The following is a 22,225-nucleotide window of genomic DNA, read 5'->3' as shown; positions in this document are numbered from 1 at the left end:
AAACCTGAAATTTCATCCTAGCCCTATTTAAGTCAATGGCAAAATTCCCTAATACAGAAAAGCAAAAAAGTTTAGAGAGACCCAGAAAAGGAGATGAGAAATTATGCTAGCTGAAAACACAACCCCACCTCCATCCTTGTAATTCTTGACTGTCTCTCAACAGAAGGAAATGGGAAGGAAGAAGATTCCCACAAACAAAAATAAAAGCCATAAAACCATTTAGTCCTCGTCCTATATTTTGATTAGCTCTCTCTTTTTCATACTGTGTGTACATTTGCAGACTAGGTTTTCTGTAGCAATTAATGCAGGATGTTAGTGTAATAGTTTGAAAGAGCAGGCGTAGATGTGACCCCTGAAAAACTCTTAGCAACACCCTCCAATCCAGTGGTTCTCAAACTTTTGTACTGGTGAGGCCTTTCACATAGCAAGCCTCTGAACGCGACCCCCCCCGTATAAATTAAACACACTTTTTTATATATTTAATACCATTACAAATGCTGGAGGCAAAGCAAGGCTTGGGGTGCAGGCTGACAGCTTGCAAATCCCCTCCTCCCCCCCCCCGTGTAATAACCTCATGACGACCCTCAGGGGTCCTGACCCCCAGTTTAAGAACCCCTGCTCCAACCTAATCTGTACCCATTTACAGAATTACTCTACTCTGGCATGTTACTACTGCTATATCACTTCTTTAAACTTCCAAAAGCCTTTTTCTCTGCCATCGTTGCATACTGTCACTTACACAGTACTGTAAATGTGGGTTCATAGAAACATTAAGTGGATAAACAGAATAGGTCTGCTACGTCACTATCGTTGGCTCTCATTATCACTTGCTTAAATTAATTGGATTTTTAAGCATGGCCTCTCCTTTATAAATCCGAGCTGACTGCTTTTGACCTCTCTGTACCTGTATACATGTTGAGCTTCTCCATAATCAAAAACTAAAATATGTTTCTAATACCAAATTTGAACTTATAGATCTGTAGTTTAATCTATTTCCTCCCTGAAGTCTCCTTTTGCATCAATGTCACATTACCTCTTCAGTCGCTGTAGAGTATCAGTCTTGTTGCTAGTGTCAAAAGTGACACTAGTTCTTATTTTGAGGATTCTAAAAAATAAAAATTTAAGTCCTAAAAGTGCATATATCAATTTTCCTTTAGGGTGCTTGCAATATGATCAGCCACCTTTTAAGAAAAGGGACTTCTCTCACAGCTAATCATACACTGCACATTTGGGGAAACAGCACTTCAGCAATTGTCCTTCCACCACTTTAAGAACAGATAACTAATTCCAGAGGGCAGTTTTTTAGTGGCTGAGATACAGAATGCTATCAAAGTGTGCTATAGAATCTCGAAATGCGCTTGCAGCTTCTCCAAAGCAAAACTATACAATGTTTATTCATCTTTTCTTTCTGTATTCACCAATCCAAAAGTAAATTGAAAACCTGACACTTCCATCCAAATTAAAAAACATAATAAGACCACCAAAAAAAAGTGTCACCATGGCTAAATAAGGTAAAAGAAGCAGTAAGAGACACTAAAGCAACCTTTAAAAAGTGGAAGTTAAATCCTGTTGAGGAAAATAGAAAGGAGCATAAACTCTGGCAATTGAAGTATAAAAATATAATTAGGAAGGCCTAAAAAGAATTTGAAGAACAACTAGCCAAAGACTCAAAAAGTAACAGCAAAAAAAATTTAAGTATATCAGAAGCAAGAAGCCTGCTAAACCAGTGGGGCCACTGGACAATCAAGATGCTAAAGGAGCACTCAAGGAAGATAAGGCCATTCCAGAGAAACTAAATGAATTCTTTGCATCGGTCTTCATGGCTGAGAATTTGAGGGAGATTCACAAACCTAAGCCATTCTTTTTAGGTCACTAATCTTAAGAACTGGCCCAGACTAAGGTGTCATTAGACGAGGTATTGGAATAAATTGATAAAATACAAAAAAGTAATAAGCCACCAGGACCAGATGGTATTCACCCAAGAGTTTTAAAGGAACTCAAATATGAAATTGCAGAACTGTGGTATGTAACCTATCATTTAAATTAGCTCCTGCACCAAATGACTCAAGGATAACTAACTTGACACCAATTTTTAAAAAGGCCTCCAGAGGTGATCCCAGCAATTACAGGCCGATGAGCCTAACTTCAGTACCAGGCAAACTAGCTGAAACTATAATTAAGGACAGAACTATCAGACACATAGATGAACACGATTTGTTGGGGAAGAGCCAACATGTTTTTTGTTAAGGGAAATCATGCCTCGCTAATCTACTAGAATTCTTGGAGGCGGTCAACAAGCATGTGGAGAAGGGTGATCCAGTGGATATAGTGTACTTAGATTTTCAGAAAGCCTTTGACAAGATCCCTCATTAAAGGCTCTTAAGCAAAGTAAGCTGACATGGGATAAGAGGGAAGGTCCTCTCCTGGATCGGTAACTGATTAAAAGATCGAACTAAATGGTCAGTTTTCAGAATGCAGAGAAGTAAATAGTGATGTCCTCCAGGAGTCTGTACTGGGACCAGTCCTATTCATAAATGATCTGGAAAAGGGGGTAAACAGTGAGGTGGCAAAATTTTCAAATGATACAAAACTACTCAAGATAGCAGTCTGCTTTGATTCATAAATATTTAGGTCAGAAGGGACCATTATGATCATCTAGTCTGATCTCCTGCACAACGCAGGCCACAGAATTTCACCCACCACTCCTGCGAAAAACCTCTCACCTATGTCTGAGCTATTGAAGTCCTCAAATCGTGGTTTAAAGACTTCAAGGAGCAGAGAATCCTCCAGCAAGTGACCCATGCCCCGTGGCTTACCTAAGAGTTACAAGGGGATCTCGCTAAACTGGGTGAATGGGCAACAAAATGGCAGATGAAATTCAATGTTGATAAATGACAAGTAATGCACATTAGAAAACATAATCCCAACTATACATATAAAATGATGGGGGGGGGGTCTAAATTAGCTGTTACCATGTGAAAAAGAGATTTAGGCGTTAACATGGATAATTATCTGAAAGCATCCACTCAGTGTGCAGCGGCAGTCAAAAAAAGCTAATAGAATGTTGTGACTCATTAGGAAAGGGAGAGAAAAGAGACAATATCATATTGCCTCTATATAAATCCATAGTACACCCACATCTTGAATACTGCATGCAGATCTGGTTGTTCCCTCTCAAAAAATGACATATTGGAATTGGAAAAGTTTCAGAAAAGGGCAACAAAAATGATTAGGGGTATGGAACAGCTTTCATATAAGGAGAGGTTAATAAGACTGCGACTTTTCAACTTAGAAAAGAGACGACTAAGGGGGGATGTGATAGAGGTCTATAAAATCATGACTGGTAAATAAGGAAGTGTTATTTACTCCTTCTCATAACACAAGAACTAGGGGTCATCAAATGAAATTAATAAGCTGCAGGTTTAAAAACAAAAACAAAAGGAAGTATTTCTTCACACAATGCACAATCAACCTGTGGAATTCTTTGCCAGATGATGTTGTGAAGGCCAAAACTATAACAGGGTTCAAAAAAGAACTAGATAAGTTACTGGAGGATAGGTCCATCAATGGCTATTAGCCAGGATGGGCAGGGATACAAAACCATGCTCTGAAGTGTCCCTAGCCTCTGTTTGCCAGAAGTTGAAAATGGGCGACACAGGATGGAGTACTTAATGATTATCTGGTCTGTTTATTCCCTCTGAAGCACCTGGCATTGGCCACTGTCGGAAGACAGGATACTGGGCGAGATGAACCATTGATCTGACCCTGTATGGCCGTTCTTATGTAGAGTACCTGCTGAATCTGGGAAAAACTGTGCCCTAATATGAGGGGTTATGTAAAGAGAATTTGAGAAAAACCTGAGATGGTGTGAAATGATCTTTGTAGTGTAGATGAGGGTTAATTTTATGTTTAAACATGGTTGTACCCAAAACTGGTTTTTTCCATGTAGGCTGTATGGACAGAAGAGCCCCGTTACAACCATGTTAGAGAACATTGGGTGATACTTAAGTTGATAGATTACATACAGCAATCATTTATACAGAAGACTTGTTAGAAATATTTAATGTTGTTTTGGCTTTCTAACAAGACACGTGTTTTATTTTTGGGACAGTGTGACAGGGTCGGGCCAGATGGTTACAGGAGAGTGATCCCTTATTGGGATCCAGGAAGTGGGCGAAGCCCACCCACTGCTAAAGGATCCTCCCCCAGCCTAAGAAGGGGGTCCACAGGACCTGGAAAACCAAACAATTACGGGGGACAACTAATGAACAACAGGGACAAGAGTGCGCTACAGGAGGGTGATAGAAGGCAGATATATTAGCCCCAGGTTAAGGTAACAGGGAAGGTTTTTTTTTTTTTTTTTTTTATTGAAACAGAAAAAAAATTTTATTGTGACAATTACAAGAATTACCAAGAACCAAATCAAAGTATGCAACAAAACAACGCAAACAGAAGGTATTACACAGCAGCTTTCAGGAGGGAGAAGTGTTCAGGCTAGCCTGGGCCCAGAGCAGGGGGGCTTGGTCTTCCACCCTCCTGAGTTACCTGGTGGCCTAGAGCGGGGGGGCTTCCTCGACACTCGTGGTCTTCCACCCCCTCGAGTTACCTAGTGCCGCACCCAGTGTCACTGATTATCCCCCCCCCCCCCCCCGAGAGTGCCCGGCAAGATGGGCACGGCTGCGGGGTGGGCAGTTTGGGGGTGGGGGGGGTAGACACCCACGTATTATAGGGCCCTCCTAGCAAAGGGTTAGACGGAGGGAACCGGATGGGGTCACCGAGCAGAGAACCCCGGACAGCGCCCACCGCTCTTCAAAGGTGCCAAGGGAGTCGGTGGACGCCGCCCAGAGGAACTCCGCCCGGATACATGAATGTACTGAGGATAGGAAAAAGGCCCTACAATCGCAGGACGTTTCATGGGCCAACCTCCTCTCTCTGGTTTTATAAATGGCTGTTTTTGCCAAAGCTAGGAGGAGGTTAACCAGGAGATCCCGCGATTTTGTGGGGCCATGGATGGGGAGTGTATAGATAAAGAGGTGGGGGGAAAAATGAAGCCAGAAGCGCAATAGAATATTTGTGAGGAGCCGAAAAAGGGGCTGCAGTCTGGCACACTCTAAATAGACGTGCGCCAGGGTTTCCCTCACATTACAAAAAGGGCAAGTATCCGGGATGGAAGTAAACCGTGTCAAAAACACGCCCGTGCTCACAGCTCCGTGAAGGAGCCGCCAACTGATGTCTCCGACGGGCCTCGGGACCAAGGTGGAATACAGGCTGGCCCACCGAGGTTGCTCACCCTCCAAAGGTGGCAGGAGGTCCCGCCACTTTGTGTCGGGGCGGGACACCAGGGTGTGGGCGTGAAGGGTGTGAAGTGTGAGTGTATACAAATATTTCCGTGGTGCAAGTTGAAAACTGACCGGCTGCAGTTCATGTAGCCGGCTCGCAGTGAAAGGGTGAGGGGTTTGTCGGGATCGGCAGGGTAGGGGCCCAATGGAAAGGTCCGGCGGGCCCGGGGTAGAGGATGGGCGTGGTGCGCCCTCGCGCAAGGCTCGGTTGACATAAGCCCGAGCAGCGGGGGTCAAGGCGGCCTTCACCTCCTGAAGTACGCGCCGGGGAGTACGAGGGCTGGAGAGCCCCATGCGCCGAGCGAGCGTCAGGGGATCCAGCCAGTCCCTCCGGTCGTAGTCCAGGAGGTCTCCGACCTTCGTGACTTCCGCCAAGACCAACCTCTGGCGCACCGAGCGGGACTCCGCCACCTGCACACGGAGTTGGGGGTTGTGTAGCAGGGGCTCCGTGAGGAGATCTGCTCCCGCAGTGGCTGCCACGGACCTGGTCGTTAAAAACAGTTTCCAGGTCCGGAGGAGGTCCTGGTAGAAGACCGGCAGTCCGGAGAGGTCTTGCGGAAAACCTCTCGGACAAAGGTAAAAGAGCTGCCGGTCGTATCGGAGCCCTTGGAAGCGGCGCAGGAAGGCGTGCGCCAGTATGCTCCACGTCGAACTACCTGCACTGTAAAGGAGCCTCTGCAGGGCCTGGAGGCGGAAAACGCGGACCTGAGTGTACAGACACTTCAGGCCCTGTCCTCCTTCCTTCAGGGGGTAAATGAAGAACTCCAACAGGGGCCCAGTGCATTCCCGACCAAAAGAACTCTAGAATCAATCTCCGGAGGTGGGTCAGGAAACCCGGGGCTGGGGCCAGGGTGTTGAGCCAGTACCAGAGCGTGGACAGGACTAGTTGGTTAAGCACCAGTGCTCTCCCTCGGAGGGAGAGACATCGGAGTAGCCCTGTCCATTTCCGGATCCGCTCCATCACCCCGCCCTCCAAATTTTGCCAGTTCTCCGGCGGGGAAGGGTGCGTGGCGGAAAGGTAAACGCCGAGATAGAGCGGGGACCCGTGCTCCACCGGATGGTCTGAAGCGCGGGTGGGAGGGAGCTTACCTGCCGCCAGTCCCCCACCGCCAAGCCAGAGCTCTTGACCCAGTTGACTCAGGCGGAGGAGGCTGCCGAATAGATGGCCTGGCATGCCTCCACTCGCGCCAGGTCGCCCGGGTCCTGGACCACGAGAAGTACGTCATCAGCGTACGCCGACAGGACCAGCCGCAGCTCCGGCTCCCGCAGCACCAACCCCGTCAACCTCCTGCGGAGGAGACAGAGGAAAGGCTCGATCGCAAGAGCGTACAGCTGGTCCGAGAGGGTGCACCCTTGTCGCACTCCTTGCCCGAAGCTGACCGGTTCGGTCAGGGTCCAGTTGAGCCTAACCAAACACTCCGTGGAGGCATACAGCACCCGGAGAAAACTCACAAACTGAGGTCCGAATCCAAACGCCTGCAGAGTGCTCAGGAGGTACCCATGGTCTACTCTATCGAACGCCTTCTCCTGATCAAGGGACAGGAGGGCGAACGACAGACCATCTCTCCGCCCGAGTTCCAAAAGGTCTCGGACTAGAAATAGGTTGTCAAAAATGCTGCGACCTGGGACAGTATAGGTCTGGTCTGGGTGGATCACGTCCGCCATCACAGACCCTAGCCGCAGCGAAATTGCTTTCGCTATGATTTTGTAATCCGTGCTAAGGAGTGAGACGGGACGCCAGTTTCGTAAATCGCGGAGGTCCCCCTTCTTCGGCAGCAAGGCGAGCACCGCTCGCCTGCACGACAGAGGGAGGATCCCGTCCTGCAAGGACTCAGCCCAGACAGTAACTAGGTCTGGGCCGAGGATGTCCCAGAACGCGCGGTAAAACTCCACGGTCAGCCCGTCCATGCCCGGAGATTTATTGGTGGGCATGCAGCGGAGGGCTTCCGAGAACTCGGCCAGGGTGAGAGGCAGCTCTAGCCGCTCTCGGTCGCCCACGCTGACCGTGGGGAGGTCCTCCCAGAGCACCCCGCAAGCGCCAGGATCGGTCGGATCCGGGGAGAAAAGGCTTGTGTAGAAGTCGCGGGCCCTCCCACACATCTCCTCCGGATCCGTGAGGGGGGTGCCGTCTTCCGCTAGAAGGCAGGTGACGTGCTTCTTGGCCCCCCTCGTTTTCTCCAGGGCATAGAAGAAGCGGGAGCCGCGGTCCATCTCCCGAAGGAGGCGGATGCGGGACCGGACGAAGACACCTCGGGCCCGGTGGTCCTCGAGGGCCCGAAGCTCCTCCCGCTTCTCCCGGCACGCTCCGCAGAGGGACGGGTCCTCGGGGTCGGCGGCCAGGCGCCTCTCCAGCTCCAAGACCTCCCGTTCCAACTGCTCTATCGCCGCATTTCTCCGTCGGCTGGTGCCCCGAGTGTAGTCACGGCAGAAGAGCTTGGCGCGGACCTTCCCTAGATCCCACCATCTCCGCACCGAGGGAAAGGCACGCCACTGCTCTCGCCAGGTGAGCCAAAACTCCCGGAAGGACGTCACGAAGCTCTCGTCCTCCAACAGGCTATTATTAAAGTGCCAATAGGCCGGCCCCGGTCTCTCTGCACGGAGGGAGACCATTATAGTAACTAAATGATGGTCGGAAAATGGGGCCGGCCGAATGGTGGAGGAGTGGGCCTGTGAAAGATGGAAATGGGATAAATAAATACGGTCCAACCGAGAGTGGTGTGACCGATGGGCCTCCACCCGGACAAAAGTGAACGTGGAGGTGTCATCTGGGTGATGGTCACGCCAGACGTCCACTAGGGAGTGATATTCAACTATTCCCCGGAGAATATTCGCGGCAGCCGGGCTCGGCTCGGCGCCTGAGCGGTCCTGTTCCTCGAGGGTGGTGTTAAAGTCCCCTCCCAGGACCAGGCACTCGTGCGAATCTAGGGTGCCGAGAAAGCCGGACACCCGCTGGTAAAATTGTGGCCACTTTGGGCTCATTTGTGGGGCATAGATATTAACAAGGTTAACCACGAGCCCCTCCATACGGACTCGAAGGTGCAGCAGGTGGCCCGGCACGACCTCAGTGACCCCTAGCACCTCGGGCCGTAGGGTGGGGGAGAACAGGGTCGCCACTCCAGCTTGCCAAGTCGTGAAGTGGCTAAAGTAGACCCCGTCCCCCTACTCCAGCCGCCACCTGTCCTCAAAGGTCGGGTCTGTATGGGTCTCCTGCAGGAAAACTACAGAGTACCCCCCTTCCCGAAGGTAAGGGAGCACCTGGGACCTGCGGAGAGCCATCCTACAGCCCCTGGTATTCAAGGTTGCAATAAGAAAAGGCATCATGCGGAGGGCTGGTGGGGTGGAGGTTTCTCGGTGGCAGGGGTGTTTGTGGCCCCCGGCGGGTTGCGCAGCAACCCGTGACCCATCTCGTAGATGAGTAGATCGCTTTGGAAGTTGCGGGCCTGCTCGTAGGCCGCAGCACCGCGCCTGCCTTGCCCTCTGCCCTCCTTTATAAGGGCCCTTGTGGCCTGAAAAATTTGCTCAAAGTCCCCCCAGAGCTGAAGAGCTAGCTGTACCTTATGGCGGGCACCACGGGTGTGTTCTAAGAACTTCCGTAGTGCATGCCGCAGCTCATGGGGGGGTGGGGTTACGGTTCCCGGGGTATTCCCCGGTGGGGCTCTTAATACAGTCTCGAGGTCCGCTAAGGCGGGTAGGCAGGCTGCGGACCACCGATGGGGCGTCTGACAAGCTGGGGTTATTAAATCCATTTCATGCCTTGGGGTGGAAGGGGATGGCGGGGGAAAAAATTGCAACTCCTAATGGGTCGCAACTAGAAAGTGCAAAGACTGCTCCCTGGGGGGAATCTGCAAAAGGCGGGAAAAAAAACAACCCCAGGGGCGGCAGGAGCATTGCAGGAGGGGGTAAACTGGGTGGGGGCAGAAGCAGAGGTAAGGCTCTGAGATTCAGGAGGCAAGCAGCTGAAGGAAGGTGCCTCCTGAGCAGAGTCGAGGGTTAAGAGGTAAGGGAGGGGGCTCCCAGTAATGCTAGGCGCTGGCTCCGCGGTGGTCTTGGCGGCCGTGGCATCAGGTGGTGGACCACCTTCTGCAGGGTGCTCGCCCGGGAAGGCAATCAGGGGGAGGAAGCATGGGGAAAGAGGGGCTGGGGTGAGGTTGCCCAGCCCGACGCCAGCCGGGAGTAGATCATCCTCTCCCTGGGTGACCGGGGTCAAATCTAGGGCCTCAATCTCCGCGTACACGGAGGAGAGGCCAACGCCTGCTACCCCGGGGGCCTCTCCTCTAGGGCCCGCCTCAGCGGTCGCCTCGGGGTTCGCGGGGGGTTTGGATGGTATCCGGGCAGAAGGGGCGTCCTCAGGGGTCTCGGAGGGGAGGGTCTCCCGTGGAGGGGGAGTTCTGCCCTCCAAAGCCATTCTGTCTTCCCCTCCCGACACCAGCGGATGGACCTCACTTGTGGTCGTAGCGGAGGGCTCGATGTCAGTGCCTCCCTTCCTGGTCTTCCGGGGGGCTTCCGCGTCGGATGGATGCAGCGGAGCTCGAGCCTTCCGCTTGCTCCGTTTCCCCTGGACTAGGTTCCAGCCCTCCATAGCGTCGTCTGGGGGCTGGTTAGTAGGGGTCGTGTCGGGGGCGGAGGCGATGGTTCAGGGGTTCGGGGGGGCAGCGGTGAGGCAGCATGAGGAGGCGGGGGGTTCTCCTTGGGGTGGGCCCTCTCCTATGCCCGATAATATCTTTGTTGCACCCTCCTCCATAGGCTCTGCTGAAGTGGTAATAGCAAGGGTGGGACTCCCTTGCTCGCCAGGGCGTAGTAGGGAAGAAGTCTCCTGGGCCCGGGCAGGAGCAGCGATGGATTGAGTAGGAGGAGGGTTGGTTTCAGGTGCTGGGCAGCCAGGGGCGTCAGCAACAACGGGGCCGATATCCTGCCGGGTCTCGGGGGTCTCAGGTGCCCCTCCCCTCCGGGCCAAAGGGCAGTCTCTGCGGACATGCCCGGCCGAGCGGCAGAGGTAGCACCAGGCCTCTCCGGTGGAGTAAAAGACCCGATAGCGGGCTCCCTGGTAGGGGACTAGGAAGGACCCCTCGAGCGCCTCCCCGTCACGCACCCCCGCCGGCGGTAGAAACTGCACTTGCCGGCGGAAAGAAAGGACGTGACGGAGGGTGGGGTCCTTGCAGCCCAACGGGAGAGGGCTGATGACAGAGGTAAGTTTCCCCAGGGCGGAGAGAGCGGGTAACAGGGCAGCATTGGGTAAAAAGGGGGGAACGGAGGTGAGGACGAGGCGAACACCCAGGTCTTCTAGCGGCTCTAGGGGGACAAACACCCCCCCACTGCCAGGCCCCTCTCCACCGCCTCTTGGGCGGCAGTCTCCGTAGCTAAGAAAAAAACGACCTTCCCATACATCTTGGAGGCCGCCACAATAGCCGTGGGTCCCACCACCTTCGCCAACGCCTGCACGTATGCCTCCACGTGGGGTGAGGCGGGCACCAGGAGGCAACGGACACCGTGCTTCCTGGTCAAGGCGGGAAAAGGGCCCCGACTGCTGGTGAGGGTAGCGGAGGCAGTGGGTGGGCGAGATGACGAGGCGGCAGGCAGGGGGGAGCCTGCCACCGCCCGAGCATACGTCCTGGGGGCCGGGGGGGGGGGACATATGCAGAGCTGGTGGAGGGAATTGCGGGGAGGGGTGCCGCGGTCGATGACGAGGCCACGGTTGTGGGGGCCGCCCCTGCCATGGAGGGCCCAGATGTTTTAGCGGGGCCCTTTCCTTTCTGCCTGCCCTGGCTTTTGCGGCCAGCTGGCAGGGGATTCCTAAAACCTGAGGGGGCAGGGGGCGTAGCAGCAGCAGTAATCACTCCGGTACCTCCTGCTGCCGGTGCCCCAGCAGGGGCGGTGGCAAGTATTTTAACAATCGTGGTGGGGGGGGGGGCAAGGTTGGGGGTTGGGCGGGGGGGGGTGGGGGAGAAACAGCTAAATTTATGAAAGGGGCCTCGCCTCTCTCATTCCCCGCCATTGTAAGCAGGAAGGGACGGGGAAACACCGGAAGGAGAAGGGGGGGGGAAGCAGATTAACCACTCCTCCCTACTAGATTGCAGGAGGGGGGAGGGGGGGAATACCAAATGGGGTGGACAAGGGGGGGGGAAATCCAATAATAGGGGCAGGCTATAAACTAAGCAATCCGGGGGGGGGGGGTGCAAACCCACACACGTTTGTCCAAAGAGTCTCGTTTGGTCGGCTGTTATGTCCGGTCCGAAAGGCAAAGTTCAAAGCAAACAGCTGGATCCGAAGGCGGATGGCAGATTGCCAGCAGGGACGAAGCGGCGGGGGGGCCGTGACAGTTGTAGTAATGGTGGGGGGGGGTGGGGGGCACTAATGGATCAGGGGGGCAGCTTATTGCCACACCCCCTGTGCCGCCACAAATGCAATTAAAACACAGTCAAACTCCCCCCCACAAGAGTAGAATTCGAAAAATTACTCAGTCTTACGGCCCCCTTCACGATGATTCGTAGCTTCTTAAATTATTTCTCCTGTCTTCTGAAATCCTTCTTCTCCGGCCGTGTTGGCTGTGTTCCAAGGCTTCCGGCATGCTAAGAATGTTGTAGAGATAGTCCGAGCTGCCAGCAAAGCGGCTGGGTCTGGGGGCTTTCACTCCCCCCTCCGGAGAGCAAAATCGGCAATCTTCCCCCCCTCCTCCGGGGGTTCAGCTAAGACAAATAGCTGCGCCCGAAAGCAGGCGAGGGGGGGTGGTGGTGCTGGCTGCAAGATGGCAGCTTATCAACAATCAAAAAAAAGCAAAAAAAAACAGAAAATCAAACCAAATCAGCAAAGCGTCTGGCCCGGTTGGGGGGGGGGGGGAGGGGACGACTAAGGCAGGGTCCAAAAGTAAGAAAAATCCAGGCCAGGGGACTTTAGGAAAGAAAAGAAAGCAGATAGCTGAGGAGCAAGCGAAGGACGGTCCCGTCCTCCAACAGGGAAGGTTCCAGAACAATCAGGAACCTTCTGGAAACAATTAAGACAGGCTGATTAGAACACCTGTAGCCAATGAAGAAACTGCTAGAATCAATTAAGGCAGGCTAATCAGGGCACCTGGGTTTAAAAAGGAGCTCATTTCAGTTTATGGTGCGCATGTGTAGAGCTGGGAGCAAGAGGCACTAGGAGCTGAGAGTGAGAGTGTGTGCTGTTGGAGGACTGAGGAGTACAAGCATCATCAGACACCAGGAGGAAGGTCCTATGGTGAGGATAAAGAAGGTGTTAGGAGGAAGCCATGGGGAAGTAGCCCAGGGAGTTGTAGCTGTCGCACAGCTGTTCCAGGAGGCACTCTAGACAGCTGCATTCCACAGGGCGCTGGGCTGAAACCCGGAGTAGAGGGTGGGCCCAGATTCCCCCCAAATCCTCCCAACTCCTGGTCAGACACAGGAAGAGTTGACCTGAACCGTGGGTTCACGAAAACGGCCAAACAGAGCTGCCGTGAAGCTCCGAGGCGAGCAAATTCGCCAATAAGCGCAAGACCCACCAAGGCAGAGGAGGAACTTTGTCACAACAGTTAATCATGTTGTATTTTTTGTTCTTCATTTCACCTCTCCCTCTTCTGCCTTCCCCACTCCCCTGCAAGTTTCTCTGCAGCTATGTTCCTTTTTGCCCCCAACACATGTTCCTGTCACTTACGGTATATCCACACAGCCCATGGGCGTGAGCCTCCGAGCCCAGGACAAAAGACTTGGGTTCGCAAGGCTGCCACTAGAGCTCTAAATATAGTTCTGTAGACAGCACTTTGAAACTGCAGCTCAGATTGAAGCTCCAGCACTAAAACCTAGAGAGAAGGGTGGGCTGTCAACCCAGGTTGAGAGGCTTGCTCTTGTAGGTTGCGTAGACATTCTCTTAGCTCCCTTCTCCCCTTGACATGCTGCCCCAACGCTTCACTACATTGTCATCTCAACATTCTTCTCCTGCGGACTGCGCTAGTACTTGGCAGCGTCTCCAGTTTCCTCTCTTCCTCCAAGTAGCAGTGGACTCCAGCAAAGGGACAGACGCTGCTTCCTGTTTGTTTCCAGTTGCTTTTACAGGCATCTATACTCTTTGCAATGAAGAGCTTTGGCCCCGCCCAGGAGCAGCTGGAAACAAAAATGGCCACCACTGCTCTCTGTAGACTCACTGCAAGTGTTCTGAGGAGCATATCTGCAAATGTTTGATGAGGGTTAAGGGTTGTCTCCCTGCCTGAGTTTTCATTCCTGAGCATGTTACACACAAAACATATGTGCTTGGTGGCAACAATTGAATTTTTGTTTTGTTTTTGTGTAAGTAGCCACCATTCCCTTTTTTACAGTCACTTGTTGGATCAAGAGGAGCCAGCAGCAACTGCCAGTTGTATCACTTTTTAAAAACAGTTTGATTTTTTTTTTAAGTAAGTTGTGTTTTAGTCCCCAGAAAGATGTTTTGCATGTTTCCACATCTTTCACTGCTCAACACTGAAGCAGTTTTTCCCTAGCAGTGCTCAACAATTGTAACTAAGTTCATGGCATCCCAACAAAGGGCACACTAAGCATCAGACAAGAGACAATGGACAGATACAGTCCGATGGAAAGTACAAAGAAATAGAGTTTTAAGGAGGGTTTTGAAGGAAGACAGTAAGTTAGTTTTGCAGATGTTCATGGGGAGTTCCTCCCATGCATGAGGGGCTGCATGTGAGGAAGCATGTATGACAGGTGCTTGTATGAAAATTTAACATGTGGGCTATGGAGGCTGGCATCATGGGTCAGTCTAAGGCAAAGTACACATCTTGATAGTGAATGAGAAGACAAGAAAGGTGAGGGCAGGCCACGAAGGGCCTTGAAAGCAAAGACATGTATCTTAGGTTTGATTCAATAGAAAAAGAGATGCAAAGAAAGGGTTGACATGGTCAAAGTGATGGGCTAAGAAAAGTAATTTGCAGGAGCATTCCGAATAGATAGGAATGAGGCAAGATTGCATTTGTCAAGGACAGAAAAGGATGTTGCAGTAATTTACACATAAGAAGAAAAGGAGTACTTGTAGCACCTTAGAGACTAACCAATTTATTTGAGCATGAGCTTTCGTGAGCTACAGCTCACTTCATCGGATGCATACTGTGGAAATTGCAGAAGACATTATATACACAGACACCATGAAACAATACCTCCTCCCACCCCACTCTCCTGCTGGTAATAGCTTATCTAAAGTGATCATCAAGTTGGACCATTTCCAGCACAAATCCAGGTTCTCTCACCCTCCGCCCCCCCACAGACAAACTCACTCTCTTGCTGGTAATAGCCCAAAGTGAGCACTCTCTTCACAATGTGTATGATAATCAAGGTGGGCCATTTCCTGCAGAAATCCAGGTTCTCTCACCCCCCTCCAAAAACCACACACACACAAACTCACTCTCCTGCTGGTAATAGCCTATCCAAAGTGACCACTCTCCTTACAACCTGCATGAAAATCAAGGTGGGCCATTTCCAGCACAAATCCAGGTTTTCTCACTCCCCCACCCCCATACACACACAAACTCACTCTCCTGCTGGTAATAGCTCATCCAAACTGACCACTCTCCCCACAATGTGTGTGGCATGTTTGGATAAGCTATTACCAGCAGGAGAGTGGGGTGGGAGGAGGTATTGTTTCATGGTGTCTGTGTATATAATGTCTTCTGCAATTTCCACAGTATGCATCCGATGAAGTGAGCTGTAGCTCACGAAAGCTCATGCTCAAATAAATTGGTTAGTCTCTAAGGTGCCACAAGTACTCCTTTTCTTTTTGAGAATACAGACTAACACGGCTGTTACTCTGAAACCTTACACATTATAGGATCAACACCTGGACAAGAGTTTTAGCTGTGCAGATGGATAGGAAGGGCATATTTTAGGTATGCCACGCAAAAAGAATCTGCAAGATTTAGACAGTCTGGTCGTGAAAACCAAAGGAGGTCTGATTTGAAGATGGCACCCTGGTAAGGGCCTGAGCAACGGGCAAGATAGTGGTGCACAGGTTATCCACATTGTTTTTCCATTTTTATTAGATTTCTCAACGGTATGCACATCTGTGGAGCTGCTTGTAATTTACTTACCAGTATTCCCTTATCTCCCTTCTAAAGTCTATCTTATATGTAGAGAATTTCCTGCTGAATTGGCTCATATGCACTTGATGAAACTTAACGTTTGTCTTCCATACTTTGGCAACCATACTGGTTTCTAATCAGACAGTGGAACATATTTTCTACATTTTTGTACTTTCAATCCTGCAATCAACACCAAGATGTGTTTTTGTTAGTTGCATATCAGGCTGCTTTATATCCAGCACTGTGATACACTAGAGTCTCAGACCAATTGTGTCACCACAACTTCTAACAAGCTAGTAAGGGCCAACCACTACTCTTGCACCAACTTAAAACAAACAAGTTGATCAAAGAAATCTTAACATGTTTAGATACAGAAATGCAGTCAAGGCAACCAAACAACTTTATCTCTGCCTGCAGTGATGTTATGCAAGGAATATAGGATTCTGATTAAAGTATTTTAGTGTTTCTGGTCCCAGATTAGATATTTTTTTCATACGTTTAAATATCAGTTTTAATCCTGTGTCTTCATCCCTTAGAGGTATCTGGGTGGATTAAATATGCATTTTCATACCTTAACAAATTTGGATTTCTTTTAAGTGTAACCTTATCTCTGAATTTCCTGGTGGAATTACAACATCCCTGTAATATTTTTATCCTTAAACTTACTGATGTGATGGAGTTTAGGTTAAGAGAATGTAACAGCTTTTTGGTTTGAGAATTCTCTTCATTTTTAAAAAAAAGTCATATGAACACCAAGCAAGAAACACAGAGAATGCTATCACATGATATTTATAATAATTTGTTAAAATAATTTTTTATTGTTTTAACTTTTAAGAGTAGTACACCAAAGCAGAGCAAAGCAACCTAAGTGTAATGGTGAATCCGGCCCTTAAACTGCAATGGATTTATCAGAGTGCTGCATTAGTAAAATCAGTGCTATGTGAATAAAGGTAATGAGAACTCAATCCCAGAGTCTCAGTGTCCATGCTCTAAGGGCTCCCTATGTGCTTGGGCACCCAGCAGTTTTGCCTTAACATGCAAAGGAGCAAAGGCAAATAACTAGCTCACTAGTCTGCACTACAGACTCTTTAAAGAGCAAGGACAGTTGGGGCAAATAATCTAACCAAGAACTCCCCACTGCATGTCCAGTCTCCCTCATACAACTGAGCCATTACAACTAATAAAATTGTTGCATGCAAGTTAGATATACAGGAAGGGTGGGGACTGGTTGCATTGATGTCACAATGGTCCCATTTGAGAGTTACCTCAGCTGTTGAACTGATCCCATCTAGCCATGAAAAATTAGACACAACAACAACATAGCTTAATTACAACTAGTTGCCTCAAACAGTTTAAAGATCTCAATTAATTTAAACTATCATGGTAAGTTTCAAGTATGTTATTCCAATAAGATTAGGAGCAAGAAACAAATGATACTAAATTTCTTAAAAAGCAATAATTTGATTCATTTTAATGCAAACAAACTAACATTTACTTATACATTCTCAGAAAATTCACTGTGCTCAAAGAGTAAGTGTTCTAAATTTGGGGAATTTGTTTTAAGTTTGTATTTCTCCCTAGACAAAATAAAGGTTGACTCTCCTACTTTCAATGCACAACACAACTCTTACCTATGGAGTTGCAACCAGCTGCTCCATAATACCATTGAGTTCTTTCCCTCATACTTTCTTCCAATTCTACTTCAGTAAGTCTAGAACTCCTACTTTTGTTCTCCCCATGTGAATGGGCTTACATTTAGCAGCTATAGATTCCATTTGCCAAATATCAGCCCATCTCAATTCTTCCAATTCTGTACTGACCTTAACTGCAACATTCAGCAAGTTTACTTACCATGCATCTTGTACTATGATATTGAGACCATCTATTTTGATTACTCTTGGCTTTTCTAGCATCATGCATTTTCTGCCCTAAATACCTCTCTCCCTGCTGTTAGAGATAAAAAATTGGACACTGACTTTTGTGAACTACTGAACACTTCAAATAATATTCTTTTAATGTAGTGTTTTATGTAATATTTATGTATTTATTTTTACGTCATTTAGAGTTGCACATGAATGTAATGAATTAACCCCTTTCACCACTGGAAACTTATGCTTGTTACTGCTTATCATATTACTTTTACATGCGACTTAATCAGAGCAAAACCACTACACAATTATCAGTATCTGCTTATGAGTGGAACAAGCAGTTTCACATCAGGATTGAAGTGCCCTGATCTAGCACAGGAAGGTTAACACAGTGACTTGTATTTCGTCCATTATATCCATTTCACACTCCCACAGAATAACCATGTTCTAAACAGGGAAGACATTTATATTTAACAGTTAAGGACATTGTGCGAATATCTGCATAACTAGCACGTGACCTGATCCTATGAAAGAAAAAGCTGGAAGCACCTCAAACAGGATCTTTATTTTTAATTATACAATGCCAAAAGGCAACTATCGTTTACGATTAAAAGGCTTCTTGTTAGCCCACGATGGTTTTAATACCTGCCAAAGGGCAGAAACTGAATGAGTGGTACCACTGCACCTCTTTTTATAGAGATGCAGCTGGTATATGAGGCTCTTTAGTATGGCTTCAAATGGTTCTGTGCCCATGAAACTTCAAGAGTGAAGACCTGTGGAGGTGTACTTACAGAAAACCAAGAGATTGAGAGCTTAAACTATTTTGGTACTATCTTTCCATTTAAATGTGGTCTAAAAATATTACAAACATTCAGGAAACAGGGGGGATGAATTAAACAGGTCCTTTCCAACCCTAACAATTTTTTGATTCTACTTGAGTCTGTGAAGGAAAGCTATAAGTAAAAAAAAAATTTAAAAAACCCCCCATACCTGAGTGGCTCTTAGGTTTTGAGAGTGGTGATATATACATATGCACACCTCCACATACTTAGAATACAGAATGGAAAGCTGCCGTTAGGCTTTTACGTTTTACGCTAGTTGTAACAGCGCACCTACTTCAATAGTTTTCTGCCTTTCCCTCAGTGGTACACACATTACTCAGGAGGAACCCTACAGCTTGTCACGAAAGAGGGACAGACTCACTAATATCTCTTTTCCATGTTTAAGTATTAAAAGCATAATTTGTTTTTATATAGTCAAGGAGGAAACAGTTCTCTATTGCAAGTATTACGATCAGTCTTCTACTGGACAGTTACTTTATACTTGAAAAATATACAGCATATTACACTAACTCAACGGAGTTCATTTAATACTCAAAGCTTACCTCCAAGTATATTGATGGTGGGTTATGCTCTCCTCCAAACTTGTCCAGCAGCGCCTCTATGTGTTCTTGTGTTAATTTAATCATCTGTTTGATATTCCATACCTAAAAGATAAAAATATATTTTTTATAAATCAAAAAAGGCAAGTCTGGGACAGATTTTAAAAAACGTAAAACCATGAACTCACATTTTAGTAGCTAAAAACGAAGTTAATCTTTAAGGCTGAAAAAAGTGAGACTCCATATTGTACTGAAATGACTGTAAAATGTGTCCTAAACCCAAATCAATCATTTTTTCCAGAGCTTTCTTGACAGAAGTCCTTAATGAAAATAGTGTTTCAAAGTATCAGTAATGTCAATCAAAAACAGCAAGTTGTGGTGATTATGATCACCTGCTATCTGTATCAATACAGTCTCAGTTCTGTTCCACTCAAACTAAACTGAGCAAAACCCTTTCCTCTTGAAATGCAGGAACCGCGAAAAACAAACATCTCTCTCATATTACTTTTCATATGGAGATCTCAAAACACTTTACAAAGTCTTATCACCATTTTATAGATGTGGAAACTGAGGCAAAGTAGTGCAGTGACTTGTCTAAGGTTATATATGATACAGTACAAAACGGAAATCTGATTAGAGGAGAAAATTAATCTGTAATATTCAAAGTTTCAGGATTTTATTAATTTGTTCAAGTTGCTATAATGACACTTGCAAACCAACACATGTTAAACATTCAGTGGTAAACTGGTAACCACTGTAATCACATGATCTAGATACTTCTAATGTACCTATCACCGCAGTATTTAAATGCCCTGATCTTAAACACATTGTACACTTGGGGCTCTACACTTCCTCAGTTTGCAAGTTTTTCCCACTGACTCTGCAACTTCTTGAAATAGCCAATAATAACCACTGTTAGCATTATGAGATGACTATGAGTGCTACCTTGCACTGTAAGTCATCACTAAGCAACGTTCGGTTGTTGAAGCTAAATCAATACAATAGTAAGTTCACTTACAGGAAAACAAGATATTTTGATCCAGAAGAAGTCAGAATTTTTTCACTTGTCGGACCAATAGACTCTGGCCTCCAGAAAAGAGATTTTTATTGTTCTTAAAATTACATTTGCTATCAACTTAATGTGATGAAAACTGAGGAAGATTTGATTTCTACAAGTCAGAGAAAAAATACTTATCTGTTCTCTGAAGATACCATTTATAAAAGTATCACTATTCAAAATTGATACTATTACTTAGAGACTAGTGAGAAAGTAACATAGCTCAAAATTCAAAAAGCCATCAGCTCCAGAATGGAGAACTGCATACTGCTTCTTCCAGTGGAACCTCAGAGATTCCTGTGACCTGTCAGTGAAAGAAAATACAAATCCCTCAGTCTCTAAGGAGAGAGAGGTGGGATGGTGGTGATTGTTAGAACTTATACTTTTCCAGAAAAAGAACTGCAGGGAATTAGCTTTATGTTCTATTAAAAGATACCAGTAACAGAACCCCAACTCCAAGGATGTCTGAAACATTATACTAGAAGGTAAGTAAAGAGAAAAATCTTTCTGCAACACAGAATGAACATATTAAAAGTTCAAAATACACCTAACTCATATTTTAATAAAGATCTCAGTTATTCAGCAGTAGCTATTAAAGATGGGGACACCACGAAAATAAAACGAGCTGGAAAGACAGTTGGGTAACCTCTAACCCAGTACAAGTTTGGAGCACTGATGATAAATCTTGATTCTTCTCATGAGGCCAAGTTCAAGCAATAATAGTTTGTAAAAAGATGTATAGAACTCTGTGGCAGTCTTCCAAATCTTACATATGTCAACTCGGTGGAGGCTGGCTGTAAAGACCAACTTTTTCTCTGAATTCACAAACAGACGTCTGTTAATGTGACCATTAAGTTGTATGCCTGCCAAGAAGCAGCAATGAGAGAGCTGTGCAATGTATACACATATCAAAAGAATCAGAAAGCTTTTTCTGTCATCTAATCTGTTCCAGATAAGGGAGTAGGGAGTTTTACTTGGTAAAGTGATGGAGACACCCAGTCCCCAAACTGCTGGAGACCCGTGGGCCACATTAGGGAGGTTTGTGGGCCGCAGATGGCCCGCGGGCCATGAGTTTGAGACCTTTGGTTTAGAACTTATTGTGTGCTCTTTCCCAACTTCTTTGAGTACATTCGGCAGCTATTTGGGCTTTTCCAGGGCTTTAACTCCAGTTTTTGTCTCTGAAAAGCTGCTCTCTATCTGCTTATCAGCTGCTGAATAGAGCGGCCCTCCTTTCCTCATGGTGCTGCTGCTTCTGTTATCATAATAGTGCTAGAGCAGTAGAACTGGAGGGAGAGAGAAAAAGCAGCTCAAAATAGTAACTGCTGGATGCAAAGTAGAAAACATCCTTGCAGGGACGGAGGAAGTCATTCACCCTCCAGCCACCACAGAGAGGAAATGGGGAAGCTTCTGGTAGTACAGGGACAGCCAGATGAGACCACCTTGTCCACTGACGATTCCTTCCTCAACCACCTACGTATGTGATGCTGTTAGTGTAGGAGAGGGATGTTGAGTCCTAAGCCCCACCATGAGGTGGTTGTCCATGGGTGGGATTTTCAGAAGTGCCTAAATGACTTAAAAGTGAAAATTGCATTGAAAGCCAGTGAGACTTGATTCCTAAGTCACTTAAGTGCTCTTGAAAATTGCCAACCATATCAAGAGCTGAGTGGAGATATAGTTTAGTAGGGACTCCAGCCATAGTGGTAGAGTGGATTTCTCATGCTCACAGAAAGTGTGGTGTGGGCTGGGAACTCTGTGATCACTGCTTAGTTTTAAGATACCTAAAGCCCTATTTAACACTGGAGGTAGATACGTTTTTTTATATTGTGTATACTACATTTATAAGCTCAGGTGCCCATGTTCGATGTCAATGTGGTGATTAAACTTTAGTGTAACAGCCTTCACAACTATTTGATATGTGAGCAGACTTATTAAATGAAGGCTCTCCTTTGGTACTGGTGACTTCAGCTTGTGTCTTGAGTGAGCTTTAGTGCTCCCCTCCCCCAGGCAATTTAAAAGGGCCTGGGCCCCGGCTGCGCAGCGGAGCTGAGCAGTGTCTGCCTGCTCACTCCACACGTCTGCCAGCCCCTCTCTGCGGCCCAGGGGTGGGGCTGTGCCTCCGCACGCTGCCACCTCCCCGAGCACCCCTGCGGCCAACGGGAAGCTGCGGGGGCTGTGCCTGGGGGCAGCAGCACGTGGCGGCCCCTCGGCCCAGCCCGCCTTGGAGCCCCAGGTAAGTGCCACACATCCCAAACCCCTCCCAGAGCCTACACCCCCACCCCACACACGCCCTCCCCCCTCCAAACTCCCTCCCAGAGCCTGCACCCCTCCTAGAGCCTGCAATCCCACCCCCTTCTCCTGCACTACCAGCCCAGAGCCTACAGCCAGCACCCAAACTCCCTCCCAGAGCCTTAGGCAGGTGGGGGGCAGAGTTTTGGGGGGACAGAGTGACATTATTAGTCGGCTGGGAGGATTTGAGAACTGACAGTGGCCCTAAGGTAAATTGAGTTTGAGACCCCTGTTCTAAACTACGCC

General features: G+C 48.0%; 1 protein-coding gene across 3 annotated transcripts in view; it reads right to left on the bottom strand.

The window, feature by feature from the left end:
- BRAF (B-Raf proto-oncogene, serine/threonine kinase) overlaps positions 1-22,225 on the bottom strand; it is a 122,365-nt gene that overhangs the window by 86,707 nt on the left and 13,433 nt on the right. For all 3 annotated transcript variants that reach the window (XM_074940023.1, XM_074940040.1, XM_074940033.1), the window contains exon 2: positions 18,640-18,741. In XM_074940023.1, the coding sequence (XP_074796124.1) occupies positions 18,640-18,741 (102 nt within the window). The remainder of the gene's footprint in view (positions 1-18,639; positions 18,742-22,225) is intronic.

The sequence above is a fragment of the Natator depressus genome, chromosome 1, assembly GCF_965152275.1.
Source record: "Natator depressus isolate rNatDep1 chromosome 1, rNatDep2.hap1, whole genome shotgun sequence".
Classification (NCBI taxonomy): Eukaryota; Metazoa; Chordata; order Testudines; family Cheloniidae; genus Natator; species Natator depressus.
Note: the sequence above shows the minus strand (reverse complement) of the source record. Positions and strands in the feature narration are given on the sequence as shown.